Below are 16,184 nucleotides of genomic sequence, written 5' to 3'. Positions count from 1 at the left end.
GATGAACAAAAATAAAAATATGGTAAGAACAATATCTAAAGGTACACAGACTTTGTGCATCTTTTTATAAAATAAACATTTTGTAATTATTTATTTGTATTACAGCTTAAGTTCGATCTCAAAGGCAATAAACAATGAAGACAGGTGATGTGACATGAGTTTGTTGAAAGCATTATGAAATGGTGCCACCAGGTGTGAATAAAGAACAAGAGTAAACATACTAGCTGTCAGATTACAGCAGAACTGTGAATGATATGCAACTTTATTTTGATCAGTGCAATTTTTTCATTTGTGCTTTTTTTGTGTATCAGTATTAATCTCCATCAAAGTTCAGAAGATTGCTGAAAGTTTGGTCAAGTAAAGTGCTCAGAGTTTTTTTTTTCTCTATGTATTGAATAATTGAGCCAATACTTAAAAAATTTAATGACCATAACAACTAATTAAAATAAAATGATATGATCTTAAAAGATTGAAATACTGCAATAATGCAATTAATCCAAGAAACTATCTAAATGTGGACACTTTGCTCTTCTTTCTTTGGATTTTTTGTGTCATCCATTCAGAAAGCTACACAGTCCTTCATCAAATTATTCATAATTATTCATATTAGTGTTGAAAACGCTTCACTCTGTCTATGTGCCATTGTGAGAGAAAGCATGACTTGGACATGAAACTCATTTCCACATACCTGCCTTATAATTCTAGTTTTTCCACAGGAACTATCACATGAAAGCAGACGTGTTCGTCCGCTGCTTCTACATGAGTCCACAGCATGGCTCTTTTGTATTAGTTGTGTCTTCTTCTGGTGCTGTCAGCTTCAGCAGAGGTGGATCTCCACTAGCTTGGGTAAAGTACACTGCACTGGGGGACACGTCCTGTTGTACTGATTCGGGGGGCTCCAGAGATCCCTGGGGTCCTTTAGGAACGACCTCATCTTGAGGGTCTGCAGAAAGCGGTATAGGAGGTGCTGGACGTTTCTGCAGTTTAGCTGCTGCTCTCTGGCGTTTGAGATCTGCAAGCGTGTGGTGAGATCTCTCTCTGCTCATGCTGTCCCCGTCGTCAGCAGCAGCCGAAGCTGGAGTGAGCTGATAGGAGGCGCTGCGATCCATGCGGCCCCCGCCCTGGAGTTCTCCTGGAAGTGAGAAAGAAATCGTAGCCGTGCTGCCGTTCCCCAGAACTTGAGCTCTATTTTCCACTTCGCCGACCTCTAATGGAGGAACAGGGGCTGCATTAGAGCTGGACACCTAAACCAAAGAAGGCACAAGAAAACTCAGCAAGGATGACCAAGTCACATCTGTACATATGTACAGTATAAAACACAAAAACAGAATTGAGGCTCTCCACAAAACAAAACTAGCTTTGTGCTTTATACGGTCATTCTACTCTTTGCAAAACCATTAAACTCGATATAGCCACAAGCAGCAATTTCCAGCAGTTGGAAAATGGAAAATATCAAAACTGATCGTGTAAATAAAAAATAGATATACTTTTGATCAAGTGAACACAATACAGTTGTATTTCAGCCAACACACTGTACACAGAGTTATTCTTTAGTTATACCACTTCCCCGCAGCAATGGGAATTTATGAAATATGGCACATTTCCTTAGAATTTCCTTTTGTCCATTTGCAGCAAGCTTAGTGAAGTCTGAACATTGCGTTCATAAGATATAAGCAAATTAGTCATTATGAGCCGCATTGCACAAATATTTGAGCCCACACTGGCTAAATCGTTAAATGAATCAAAACTCTTTTGATGAGCTTTTGTTGGATGCATGTCTACATAATAAACCGCAATGATATAATAAATCAGTCTACATTCCTAAGTAAGCCAAGCCAGGATACATTCAAGTCTATAAAAATGGAAACATACAAATGGAAACTTAGATCCATATAACCATGGGATATCTATCTATGGGAGATCGAAAATATTCTAATCAGGAGAACGTTTTGGAGTTTTAGCAAAAATAAATTTGTTTTAGAGCCACCTAATATTGGGTAGTAGTATAGTTTTATTTAAAGCAATGTCAGCACCTATTTTCATGTCAAAAACTATTTTTAAAAATATTTTAAAAAAAAGCAAGTATAACAAATAAAATAATAAAAAAAATTACACAATTTCTATATATCTATACATTTCTTTTTTTTTCTTTTTTTTATATATAACAATTTTTTTTCACATTAACATGATAAAAATTCTAAAACATTTTTCCTGGCAAAATTATACTAAACTTTTTCAGTTCACTTCATGAAAGAATTTTCTACATTTATTAAACGCAGGAAAGTCCAATAAAATATGTTTGAGAGAAAGGGGAATCTAGCAGAAACCTAATGTTGGGTAGATGTGTCTACGTATGCAAGTTTTGGGTAGCATATGGGATTATCTTACCAAATTCAGAGGTCCACATTTTTAGGGCAGGAAAACAAAGAAGGAAAAGAGCTGAACAAACACAATAAACCCTATCCACCCATATTTTTTAACTACAATATCCCTACACATATTAGAGAAGCGGAGTCACTTCATTTATTTAAACATATTCTTAAATTCCTAATGACATCAACACTGACTTTTTTTTACTTAGCGCAACAATACAGGTAAACAATAAATATGTGCAAGTTAATTAACTGAAAAAACAAATAGTTTCTCTTGATAATCTTTAATCATAATCTGAACATTTGCTTTTGTCCTGGAATGGCATTCCTTCTCTGATGACATCAGGTTGACAGCTATGGGGCAGTATATACTTAAACACGCCCCTCAGCCGTTAGGTAGCTATGAGTGAGAGACAGAAAGGAGGAGCACTAAAATAAAACCCCACCCTATATTCAAAAGTCCATTTTAGTTGGAACGGTTACGCTGAAATAATGTCGGCATGGCAGCAACTTCCAGTTCACACAGTGCACACTGGCAGTGCAGAAAGTGCACACCACAGCTTTAATGTAAGATTTTTAAAAAGGGAATATATTTAATCTGTGTTTCCAATCTGTCATATTTCAGTAGGTTTCAAATACTGAATGGAGATCAAAATGTTATTTAAGCCAATTTCTCACTAGTACAGCGTGCAGGTTCAGTTCAGCATCAGTCTGTCTGTCTTCATCATCCTCCAGGGCCTCTGTCTGTCTTCCTCTCTCCTGCCACACTTTGGCTTCCTTCTGATGCTCTCTGCGGTACAGACTGCTGCGCTCGTTCACACTGGTGCGCCTCACTACTTTACTGTAAAAGCAAAATACAAAAAAGAAGGGTGGTCAGACACCATCTTTATATTATTACACTGAATTCAATTGTATATTAAGATCACAATTACCATGATTACTGCTAGTGTTTTTGACCAAACATGTTAAAATATATTCAAAAAGAAAAAAGTTGGGTAACACTTTAGAATAGGTAACACTTGTTAACTATTAACTACGACATATCTCTCAATAAATTCTTAATTTGCTGCTTATTAATAGTTAGTAAGGTAGTTGTTAGGTTTAGGTATTGGGTAAGATTAGGGATGTAGAATAAGGTCAAGTAGAATAAGGTATTAATATGTTAATAATTAGCACTAATACATGGCTAATATTCTAGTAATATGCCTAAGTCGTGGTATTGAAGGTGGAGAGAGCACTGTACATGCACTCCCCCCACCCACAATTCCTGCCGGCCCGAGACTCGAACTCACAACCCTCCGATTGCGTATCCGACTCTCAGTTGCCAATAAGCAACTAATAGGTGTTAACTATTCTAAAGTGTTACAACAAAAAAATCATGTTCTGGAATGTTTTTCATGTGTGCTTTTCTGCCATGCATCAACATACAGTGGTGGCCAAAATTATTAGAATAATAGTATCTTCAACAGCCAAAAAATTGTTTTTGGTCAGTTATTTCGATCTTTTGCTGTAGTGTGTCAGTAGGAAATATCAGTTTACATTTCCAAACATTCATTTTGCCATTAATTGTAATAATCAAGTGAGATTTTTGTTTGCACAAGGAGTCTGACCATCTCAAACAGAGATCTGATCTCATCATCATCCAGTCTGGCTGGAATGATAAACAGAGTAAATCCTGAAGAACTGTGACAACATCTCCAATATACTTCAGGAAACCTACCTGCAAAGCTTTTTAAGTTTTATGTACTTACCTACCTGCAAAAAGTTTTATGCACTTGTGTAAAACTTCTGTAAAACGAGTAAGCTGTCAACAAAAATGCCATAATAGATTTTCTTTATCAATTAACTTCTATTAACTAAACTAAATCAACATTTGGTGTGAGCAACCTTTGCATTTAAAGCAGCTAAAGCACTAGGTACACTTGCGCATGGTTTTTTAAGTAGCTTTGCAGGCAGGTTTCTTGAGGCATCTTGGAGACATTACCACAGTTCTTCTGGATTGAGTGTGTATCAGTTTGTTCTGTTTCTTCATGTTATTCCAGACAGGCTGGATAATGAAGATGAGATCAGACCTCTGTGTGGAGCACTGGCTGTTGTCAGACTCCTTGTGCAAACATAAATCTCATTGGATTTTTAAAAACAATTACTTCTTTGCTGTAGTAACAGCTTCTTATTAAACCTAAAGAGAGAGAATATATTAGACGTGGCTTTGCACTCTCTCCATCAGCACTCACCCCCTGCTGCCCGTGCTGGACACTAGTCTCTGCAATGTGTTTTTGTGTTTGTCCTGACACTTCATGATGGCATCGTGTTTGTGTTTCAGCTCCATCATTTTGGTCCGGACCTCCTCATCAGTGCACACATCTACAAAATAAAAAGAAGTGTGAAGCCTTCAGTCAAGTCACTACTGATCAAACCTTCAGGATGTGTCATACCAAGAGGCGTCTCATCCAGCTCAGACTTGGCATTTAAATTTGCACCATTAGCTACCAGCAGCTCCACCATCTGGATCTAAAAGTGAAGAAAGACAAAATGACTCAAAAATCACCATTAATTCTGCTATTAAATTGAATGTTTTTGCCAATTAACTTCTTTATGGACAAAATAATAATAAACATAATAAACATTTCTGGTCATTTAACAAAAATAAAGCCAACGTTGAAAAGCCATAGGTGACAAACTAAGGACACCCTATGATTTAATTGTCTGTAGATCCACTTTTAGCAGCAATAACATCACAATTTAGTTTTCACACACTAGACCCTCTTGTGTGTTAGTAATCACCTGTCCCCAGCAGGCAGCAGCATGGAGTGGCGTCCACCCATCAGTGTCCCTGTCGTTAGGAGATATTCTGTGCTCCAGCAACAGCTCTCCGACTGACACGTATCCATTAGCAGCTGCAACATGCAGCTACAGAGAGAAAACACAAGATCTTTAGTTTTGGTAACATTATAGATGATCGTCCTGTCTACCTGCACTGCCATGTCTTACCAGAGTGGCCCCGTGCTCGTCCTTCACATTCAGATCAGCTCCACTCGCAACCAGCTCCTGAAGGTCAGACAACATTGCTCTCTCCTTGGCTCCACGATATTCATCAATTCTATCCTGAGTAATCCCTAAATATAAACATACAGATAGTAGCAAGTGTTTTGTGATTTGTATAAAAATTTACCTTCGACATAAATGTGTCTTTCTTCCACCTGTGTACTCAATACAGAAATCAAAACCTTCTGAAATGTAATATTACAACATGTAAGTCCTGGAAGTGTAATTATACAAATAAATCTATGATAGTTCTCACGGCTACATTACTTGTATTTACATATTCACAGAAGAGTTTTTATCTGTAGCTCTTTTCAGCGGCGGCATTCCTCATGGGCTGCACGCCGAGATATGACTCTTGGGAATCGGTTCTTTATTTATTTGTTCCCACAGTCTCAGGAGTTACAGCTTTGAATCAATCCAACAAATTCTTCACTAAATCAGAGAGGAGCTACTTAATCAGCAAACGGCTCACTTACTGAACTGCAAGTTCAGTAATTCATCATGTTAATGCATCCTGAGTAAAGCTAATGCATCATTACTTTAAGACATAATATAGACATAATAAAGGCACTGACAAAGATCAATTAAGTTTTTCAGTTGAAACAGCCAAAACTTACATTTTAGTCTGGAATTGGGTTTAAGACTTGTATGTTTGTATGATATTTGCTGTGTCATCAAGAAAATATAGTTTTCATACCTGTAGACCTCACAGTCTTTGTTAATGGCTATCCTCATTTTTATACGGAGGTGCACAATATATCAGCGGCTGATATATTATTGGCCAATAGCTCGAAAAATGTAATTATTAATATTTCTGTGATACTGAAATATTGGATTTTCCACCAACATTTTCACTGATAATTTGGTCTCATTTGCTGGCATCCTTGTTAAGGCTAAAATACACTACAAGACTTTCAAAACAAGATTTCAAATCACTTGGCATCATATACTTGCCAACTTTGTTTTAACGAAGAACTAGGCATCATTCACTGAACTAAAATGAAAAAATGAAAAATTTAATATCCTCAGACTAAATGGAATCATAGTCTAAGAATAAGATCAAATATATTACAAATTTTAGTAAATATATATAATGTTAAATGTTTTGTTGGTTAAAAAATAATGCTTCTGAAACTACTAGTGTACTTGTTTTATTACTAGAAATTTGTGTTGTGTTGGTTTATGTTCATTACATGCTGTGTATTCTGGTTATTCTCTCAGTCTCATTATGGTTTAATTCACTGTTATTCTTCTCAGTTATGTGTTATAATTGGTCAAGATAACCATGCCTAATAATATAAATGGACAGAATAGAATTACACTAGCATATATTTTTAAATAAACACAACATATGTAACACAGTCTCACAAATTCAGTCATTTTTAATACATTAGTTATTAGTATAATAGTTTTCATTTGACTTTAGTCAAATTAGCTAAAAGTTAGTTCAGTCAAACTAACACAATTATAGGAAGGAAGCCCTTTTAAATAAGATTACAATTAACAACAGAACCCAAAATTCACTTAATATTTATTTTTACCTATAATAATCAATACTCAAAATATATATATAGAAGAAAATGTATGCAAACATTTAAATTGTGCATAATGCAGTTTTTAAATTTACTTCTAAATTGTTTAAATAGGCTATAATCATTTATACAGTGGCTGTCAAAACTTGTTAAAAAACTTATTTAAACATACATTAAGACATCACTAACAAGTAGCCTAAAGTAAAATATACTAACATACTCTTTAAAAGCAAATATAGCACAGACGTATCTTATGAATTACTGTCCATAAAAAGACAAGTTGCTGTTTGTCAGGAGCATTGAAATAATGTATCTTTTAAAAGCATTATTCCTCAACACTGCTCATAAGAGGATTGATTAACTCAACAGAAAGTATATTATAAGCAACCCTCACCCCGCTCTGCCATGATCATCTCTATGAGCTCTAGCGTAGCCTCATCCTCACACAGATCATACGGCATGTTTCCATCTGCATTCACCGCTAACAGATCTGCACCCCTGAACACATGAACACAAGTTATACTATTTATACAGCAATAAAAGTGAATATATAAGTTCATGTATTTATACAAGAATAAAAAATAGTGTATGACAAAGCAATAAGATAAGCACAGTAAATGAATTATAAATTGAGACTCACGCTTCTATCAGCAGCTGGACGAGGTCAGTGTGTCCACAGGTGGCCGCCGCATGTAAAGGGGTCCACAGCTCACTGTCACACGCATTCGCGTTTGCACCCGCATCCAGAAGACAGCGGGCTATGTCCAAAAAATCATCTATGCAGCTCTGCAGAGAACCACAAGAGCTATCTGAATTACTGTCGGTGAAGAACATGATTTAAGAGTAGGGAAGTGACAAGATGACCAACCTATCGTAAGGTCATCCAACAACAAACTAACTGACTAACTGAGAGTAGTCTACCAATATAATTGTGTGCTGTGTTTTAGTTGAGCTGATAGAAAACATAAGCTACGTTCACACTGCAGGCTGAAACGACCCAATTTCGGCCACTTGGGTATGTGGTCCTAAATCCGATACGTATCCGATCTTTTGAAATGCGACTTCCGTCTGAACAGCCAGGTCACATGTATCCGACCCGTACGTCATTGATATGCTACAAACGTCACAATTCTGCGTTGAAGTAGGCTGGAATGAGAAGATAAACAACAACCATGGCGGACGATGCTGCTAAAATAACTTTAATATTGCTAAACGAGCTCCGCTGTTGACTACACTGTTGTTGACATCCATGTTTAGCTACTTCCGCAAACAACGAGTGACGTCGTTGGCCGTTGAGTACTCTTCTGCGCATGCGGATCACTTCTGGGTCATTTCACGTTCACACAGGAGATCACAAAAGGTCGCATTTAATTGGAAATGTGAACGGCCTTGCAAAAAAATTTAATTTTTTCAAAAAATCGGAATTGAGCCCTGCAGTGTGAACGTAGCCAAAGTGAAACCCTTTTGAAATAGTTTTGCTTAGTTTTTTTTATCTCATTAACAGTTCTGCCATTATAGGAGTATGTGATATTGAAGTAACACTGATTTAGGGTATTTATGTTTACAACATGAAACCAATTCAACTGAGCTGACGTTCTTGTTTTGCAGCCTGTGTTTGTGTTGTTTTTGTTGATGAGCATGTACCTGATGAAGTGCAGTGAGCCCGTCTTCGTTGAACAAGTCTGGACTGACTCCATTATTGAGCAACTGTCGTACTGCCAGGAGACAAAAATACTTTTTGGTCACCAAAATTATAAACTATTAACATTTTGGACAAATTATGGCATTAAAAGGATCATTTGCCTCAAAAATAACACTTCGGTCATCACTGTTAACACACGGATATTGACAGAATTTTCACTTTCTTTCCTTTGTGAAACACATAGAAGGTTTTATAAAATGTCTCGTTGTTTTTTGTCTATACAACTGAAGTCAAAAGGGCCCAAGGTTGTTTTGATCCAATGTTATAAATGTTCTGCAGAAGTCTTACAGAAATTACATGATGGTGAGTAAATTATGATTTTTTTAAACTATACTTTCAATCTCTGTTAAAACTATAAGAAAGTGAGCAGTGAGGTGCAGTTTAGAGTAAAGAGTTCTGATTTGTGAAGCACGATCACAATCAGAATGTTTTTATTTATTATTTCTGTGTACTTTATCTACAACTAGCAATGCGTGGTCTTTAATTAAGAATATATGATTTTTGGGAATATATGACAGTAAGTGCAATGTTGGATAGGCTATTTACTTTATTACTATATTTTAAGTAAATATTACTATTTACTTAACATTATTAATATTTCTCAGTATCTGTATATATGAATTTGTAAACAGAGGGTACAGATTACAAATCTACAAATACAGATTGATAAACTGAGGTTATAGTTTATAGTGAAATTATTAAAATGAGAGAGCCATGTACAAATTTGTCAATATAAATTATGAGTATATGGGCACAGATTATTGGAATTATTGGCCCTACCAAAATATGATAATTATTTTGACCATTCTTTAAATTTTTGCCTACCTATCAACATCTGTACAAATATTTTTGTTTTTATTTTTGGTAAAATATGTAGTCTTGATTTCCAGAGTAAAAAGGCACAAGGTAACATGTGTAATCACATAGTAAGCAAATCACAACAGAGGGAATTTGCATGAAAGGTGGAGTAACAAAAAACTGCTTTCAATATCACATTAAAGGTGGACCTTGGATTATTTGATTCATTTCAAAAAAGATTTAACAGAGGCGTGTGGACTTCCTACAGTCTTTGCAATAAACAAAACAGATGTGTAATACTGTTAGTCCTTTACTCTTACCCTCCTCTATGTCATTCCTGGCTGCAGCCTCCAGCAACATCACACTGGTGTTGAAGGTCACCCTTCTGCTTTTCTTCACCCCATCTCCCTTGTGGTTGCCCTTTTGAGTACGGGCACTGTCCTTCTCCATCTGAGCCCAGCCTTTCAGCTGCTGTGCCCGTCTCTTCTGTGCATGCTTTAGGCGCTCGGTGGCAGAGAGGCGGCCAATAGTTGCCATCTCTGCTAGCAGCTCAGCATGCTCTGCCATATCTCCCAAGTCAAGACTCACAATTCCTTCTCACACCACAAAGACTGTGGCTCCTGCTTGGAGATTTCTGCTGTCTCCTCTCATAGGCATTCAACTCCTTCACACTTTCAATTCTGACATTCAAACATCTGATGAGAGCTGCAAACAAACTGGAGATCCAATGGGATAATGTAGAGACGTAGATAACTGCCAATGACGGATCATATTCTTCATAATTTTTCTATATAGACCAGGAAGACAAGTTCTGCAAAGAAAGAGTGCAACGTTCTCATGTCTTGCTTTGACAGTACAGTAAAACTACAGTATGAAAAATGGATGAATATTCTCTTTGAGTTGTGTAATAGATAACATTATACAGTTTGACAAATTTGGAAGTTCTTAGATACCTATTAGCAGTCTATCATCATTAGCCAATTCCCATCCCACCATCACACAAAACTATTCCAAGTACAGTAAGGAATGGTTCTAACTGATTTTCTAAAGTGCAGCTCAACATGGAACAATTACAAACACTTCTCACCATGGAGTTCTTGACACAGTTATCTAACCATGAACATCTTTCCAGGTGGAATGCTTATATTGACTTGATGATTGTTTTGTGGTATAGTACAGTAAAAAAAAAAAAAGGTAACACTAATTTATCACTCATTTAATATTATGTCAATGAATGTACTTTATATCTAGTCTATGACTTGACATCTTTCAAATACGCCTGGGCGATTTTCCAGATTTGATTGATTAATTCAAGTTTATTGTTTTGCCACAATTAAATTTTTTTGTAATCAAGGAATCGCGATTTTTGAATAGAAATATTACCAAATGTTAGAATTAGACACTCTGACAATATGCTGGTGATAACAGTAAAGATAAAAGAACGATCCAACCGCATGTCTGCGCACGTGTGAAGTGCTCTTTGAACGACCATAAATATAGCGCTAAGTGCCATTCACACAGAGTGCGCTTTAATGTTGACAAAGATGCGAAGCAGGCAGTGCAAGATGGAAGTGGACTTCTTTTAACTTGAGCACAGTGTTTTTGGACTCGCGTTTCATGCATGAGACACTGCAAGAGTGACGTTTTTCCAGCGCAAGTCAAACACATCCATGTTTACACAGAAAGTGCATTCGAATAAAGAGCCTGTAAAGAACTACTACTGTATGTCTGATATGTCATGTTTGTATCATGGTGACAGGGTTAAAGCTGCTGTTGTTTTAAAGAATATTTATAGTAAATAATATAAAAAATAGAAATACTGGTGTTATAGGCTTCCTTCACTCATTTTGAATTTGAATTACCTTGACTTTTGAGATTTTCTTAAAGATTTTCCCTTGTATTATTTCTGAACACATAATAGGTATAAGACAAGTTTGTACAATAGGCCTATGTAGTTGTAGTTTTTGCCTCTTTTCTGTAAATATATTTAAATGATTTGTTTAACATTTACATCATATTGACAACTTCATGTGTGCTGCACTTGGTATAGAATTTTCTAAGTAGAGGGTTAATAATAAAAAGTAACTTGAATCATGTTTTAGTTACATTCTAACAAATCGGTCAAACATTCTGGAAAAATTACAATTTAATTTTTTTGTAAAATTGCCCAGTCCTACTTTCAAGTTCTTTTAGGTTCTATCATGATTGTGTTCAAGTTCTTATCCATGCAAATTGCAAACCAAACCGAGAGGATTAAGATTGGATTAAGACAAATAGCTCCTGATATTGAGCAGTGCTGTTGGTTTATTTCTAGCTGGAACCCTATTGTATTTGTACAGACATTATTTTGCTTTTTTTTAATATTCTATTTGCCAAGATTCTTACAGGGATTGTTCACCCCAAAATGAAAATTCTGTCATCATTTACTTACACTCCAAACTCCAAAATTGTTCCAAACCAGTATAAGTTTCTTTCTTCTGCTAAACAACACACACAGAGGCGTAATGATATACAGAGCGCCTGAAAATAGGCTACCATTGGAAGTTATCTGGGCACTGCTGCACTCATGGTACGGCAGCAAAGTTCCTTGATTATTACATTGGAATGAGGGTATAGTTCCTAGCCATATCTGCCTAGAAAATCACAACTTTTCATTTTTCCATCGGTCTTAGTACACAATGTAAATACAGAAGAGTCAAGTTTTAAATAGGAAAAATACTGAAACTCTTTGGTCAATTTTAAGCGAGATGTTAACGGTCTAATCAGATTCAATGATCTATGCCGAGCAACAGCTAAAGTGCTACCAGCAGAACTGGAGATCGACTGAATGGATGATAAAAAAACAAACAAAAAAAAACAGTAAAACTCGGAAACAAAGAAGAAGATAAAAAGAGCCTGTTATCAAAAATAGTGGAGTGTTCCTTTAAGTTAACAGACGCAGAAAACAGGACTTTATACAGATAGAGATCAAATTATGATGTCACAGAGCCAAACAACATTCACTCACAATGTACAATGCTAGGTTTATTACAAAGCTTGCCTAGGAAACAAGCTAGAGCAGAGGTGAAATGCAAAGGAGAGGAAAATGTGTGTGTGTAAGTGCTGTTGAAGTTGCAAGCTGTCTGAAAGTGGTGCTGAAGCCTGCCTTTTTTTTGCCTAATGTTCTTTTTGCAATACTTTTCCCACTTTTTAATTTTATATTTTATTTAATTTTATTAAATTTAACCCATAGCATAAATTCTCAATCAAGCGTGTTACCAAAAACACCATTTAAGTTCTAATCTGTGAGGCTGTGCGAGCACCTGTCCCTCAACATCTCTAGTCACAGCCACCACAGGTAACACAAACACAAGCAAATCAAGAGCCCTGCCCCTGTGGAGCAGCATCTCTCTCTCCCTGACCTGGCTTCGCTGGTGACAGCCAGGTGACTACTGTGTTTTGCCCTACGATCCAGCATGGTTTGTCACGGTTGTAAAATTAAACCACTTTTAAACAGTGTTGGGAAGGTTACTTTGGAAATGTAATAGGTTACAGATTACAAGTTACCCTATTTAAAATGTAATAGTAGTGTAACTTTTTTAATTACTTTAATAAAGTAATGTAACTAATTACTTTTGAGTACATTTTGATTACTTTTATAAATTTCTAATGAATGTTAATTTGCAACTGTTAATCATCTTCAACCATTTTACACCATGCAGGTTTAACCTTACAGTAGTGCTCAATACTGTCAGACTTTCATCATTCTTCATCACCTGAATTAAGATGATCACATTTGAACACATCCACCACACAATCAGACTTTAGTACTGCCTTTTACTTAGAGATTGATCTGAAGTTCAATGCAGATTTAAAATCAAAAGAAACAGTTTATAGATACTGTTTTTGAAACCAAATCTTTGCATAACTACCGGCATCTAACTGCTTCTAACAATGGTTTGGGGAAAAATAGTTAATAAAAAAATAAAAGCATATACATCAACTCAAATACGGTTATCTAATAAGCATGTGTCCTATTTTGTGTACTAAACTCCTGAAACATTGGTGTCTTTTTGAAACACTGCTGTCTCTTTGTATATGATATGATGATAGTTTCTCAAAATAAGTAAAAAATGCTCATGAAGTGACTGTTCTAGAGATTAATTTCCATGAGAAATGGGGTAAAAAATAGGCTGGGAAATCTCACACTCACACACCCACAACCCATTCTGAAACATGGACAACCCTATTTTTTTTTTGGACCTGACATGAAAAAGATTTGAATCCTTAGGTTGGGGACTTGCAACGTAATTAAGAGTTCTCTCCCGAACTGCCCCTTCACTTCCATTATCCACCCATCTCTCTCATGACTTTAATACTGAAGATTTTTATTTGACTTTTACCATGTTTTGTAAGTGCAATTTTTTTTTTTTTTTGGCAAATGAATTACCACTTGTATTTATTTTTACTACAAATTCCATAGTTAAACCACTGTTAGTGCCATACCATGGGCTATATAAATTTTCCTCAGGGTTGTGTTTTTGTATGCACTAGCTCCCCCTAAACCTATGATAAAATATGATGATTTGTCTGCTAACTTACTACTGTAACATTACAATAGATAATAAAGACGTCGTTTATACAGTATTTTGAGTGAGTGTGAGCAATGTGCTGTTGCTGCTGCTTGACTAAGTAAACAAAGACAAAATTACATTAGCATATTTACAGATGAAACTGACCTGCACCTGAAACCCTGAACAGAAGTGTCGCTTCTCTGCTCCAGCTTTGCGCTTACACAGTTCACTCCGGTCTCTCTCTCTCTCGCATTGATTACTCGGAGTCTGATCCAAACAGTTCGGCGGAGGCGCGGAGAGCGCGCGAGCCCAACCATTGCCAGTCACGTCTAACCGATTCATGATTTATTAGAGATTTAATTATCGAATCGCGGATTCGGAATATTCGGTATAGTATATTCGGCCTGCAATTATACAATAACAATATTAAAGTAGAAGTCCAAATCGTCTGCCAGGCCACCGGGAATAGTCCCGGTTCTCCCGATGTCCAGTCAGCGCCTGATTTCCACAGACACGCAGAACATGCAGGATTCATATTCAGTCTTTTTGCGGCTTAATATTCACAGACATCAGTCCATATCGGGTTTTGATTCAAGTGTACTGACCTACTTTTGATTTATTCGTCCAAAATGTGGCATATTGCTTCCGCGTTTGGCTGAATTCCATTTTTATGACTGGATTCTACGAATGTGTTTTCCGCGTCTCGGAGATTATGGGCCATATGTCTTAGTGCAATTTGGGAAAGAAATAAGCTGTATGTGGATGTGTGTAAATATTCAAATGTAATCCTCTTTGTAATCGTTACAATTTTCATAAGTAACTGTAATTTAATTACTCATTTTTTCTTAGTAACTGTAACTGATTACTGTTACATTTATTTTGTAATTAAATTACGTAACGCCGTTACATGTAACTAGTTACTCCCCAACACTGCTTTTAAAGCATCTCAATACATGCCATACTAACTTAGGAAATTGCCCCCCATTAAACATAAAAAAGGATAGTTCACATAATTATTCTATCATTTACTCACCCTCAAGTTGTTCTTCTGTTGAGCACAAAAGGAGATAGGAATGTTGGTAACCAACAGGTAACCAAACTGTAGCCACTGACTTTCCCAGTATGGAAAAAAATACTGTCATGCAACTGTTCGGTTACCAATATTATTCAAAATATCTTCTTTTTGCATTCAACAGAAGAAAGATACAAAGCAGTCTGCCACCAAAATTAATAAATATGTCCTCAAGGACAGGCCAGACAACTAGCTGTCCAGTGTGGCTCCATTCAGGGAGGGTTTTTTTTTTTTTAGAACTAATGTAGAGATGCACTGATCGATCAGCCAGGGATCGGAATTGGACGATTTTCCCCATGATCGGCCGGATCGGTGACCAGCCGAACAGTTTCACTTTTTTCCGATTTCAAGCCGATCCGTTTTGTTATCAGCGGCACAGGCAATAACGTCACGTCAGCTGCACATTCTCACTCTCTACTCTCCAACAACCACTTCTCTCTCACACACGTCTCATTCGCTTCGGTTAAATGGTGCTTGTATTGCCCATTATTTTAGTCATTCCTGCAGGTTTCATGCTTACTCCAAAAGCACGCGCACCAGCACTGATCTATATTAGTGGAGCGCACAACCCGCACTCAGTCTCAAACAGCTTGTGAGCCACAAAAACCGAAATGAGTGGCTAACTGCGCTAAAACGTTCAAACACATACAAAATTATGTCAAAATGCCCGTTTTGGTGAGTATCCAATTAAAATAATTGGATTAAAATATTTTTTTTTGTATTTCTTACCTGAATAAAAACTCACCTAACCTGAAAAACTTATATTCTTTATTCCATTGCATTTATTTGTGCTTTTGTTTGCAGTTTTTTTTAATATGTTCTTATTTTATTATTGACTTTTTACTTTTGTTTGTTTTTATATGAAACTTGTAACTTGAAAAGTTGAAAGTTGTGTGACTGTACAGTTCGACTGTACTGGAAACAAAGTAAATCCTTAACTATTTTGCTTCGAGAACAATTACTATCAACTATTACTATAGAACTGTATAACATAATATAACATAAGAATAGTCATGCCCAGAAAATAGATTGAGATAATGTCACAGAATTTGATACCCATTCTTTTGTCAATGTCACAACTACAAACAAAGGCCATCTGAGCATTTGTTC

General features: G+C 36.3%; 1 protein-coding gene across 1 annotated transcript; it reads right to left on the bottom strand.

Moving 5' to 3' along the window:
- Window positions 1-244: 244 nt before the first annotated feature.
- Window positions 245-10,134, bottom strand: LOC132122088 (protein phosphatase 1 regulatory subunit 16A-like). The gene is made up of 10 exons (XM_059531971.1): window positions 9,770-10,134; window positions 8,594-8,664; window positions 7,590-7,735; window positions 7,344-7,447; window positions 5,364-5,488; window positions 5,157-5,282; window positions 4,808-4,883; window positions 4,607-4,736; window positions 3,051-3,213; window positions 245-1,244 (listed from the first exon to the last, which is right to left on the bottom strand). Exons 1-10 carry the CDS (start codon window positions 10,014-10,016, stop codon window positions 756-758), a joined length of 1,677 nt encoding a protein of 558 aa, XP_059387954.1. The 5' UTR covers window positions 10,017-10,134; the 3' UTR covers window positions 245-755.
- Window positions 10,135-16,184: the final 6,050 nt, after the last annotated feature.

This window comes from Carassius carassius, chromosome 40, assembly GCF_963082965.1.
Source record: "Carassius carassius chromosome 40, fCarCar2.1, whole genome shotgun sequence".
NCBI lineage: Eukaryota > Metazoa > Chordata > Actinopteri > Cypriniformes > Cyprinidae > Carassius > Carassius carassius.
Note: the sequence above shows the minus strand (reverse complement) of the source record. Positions and strands in the feature narration are given on the sequence as shown.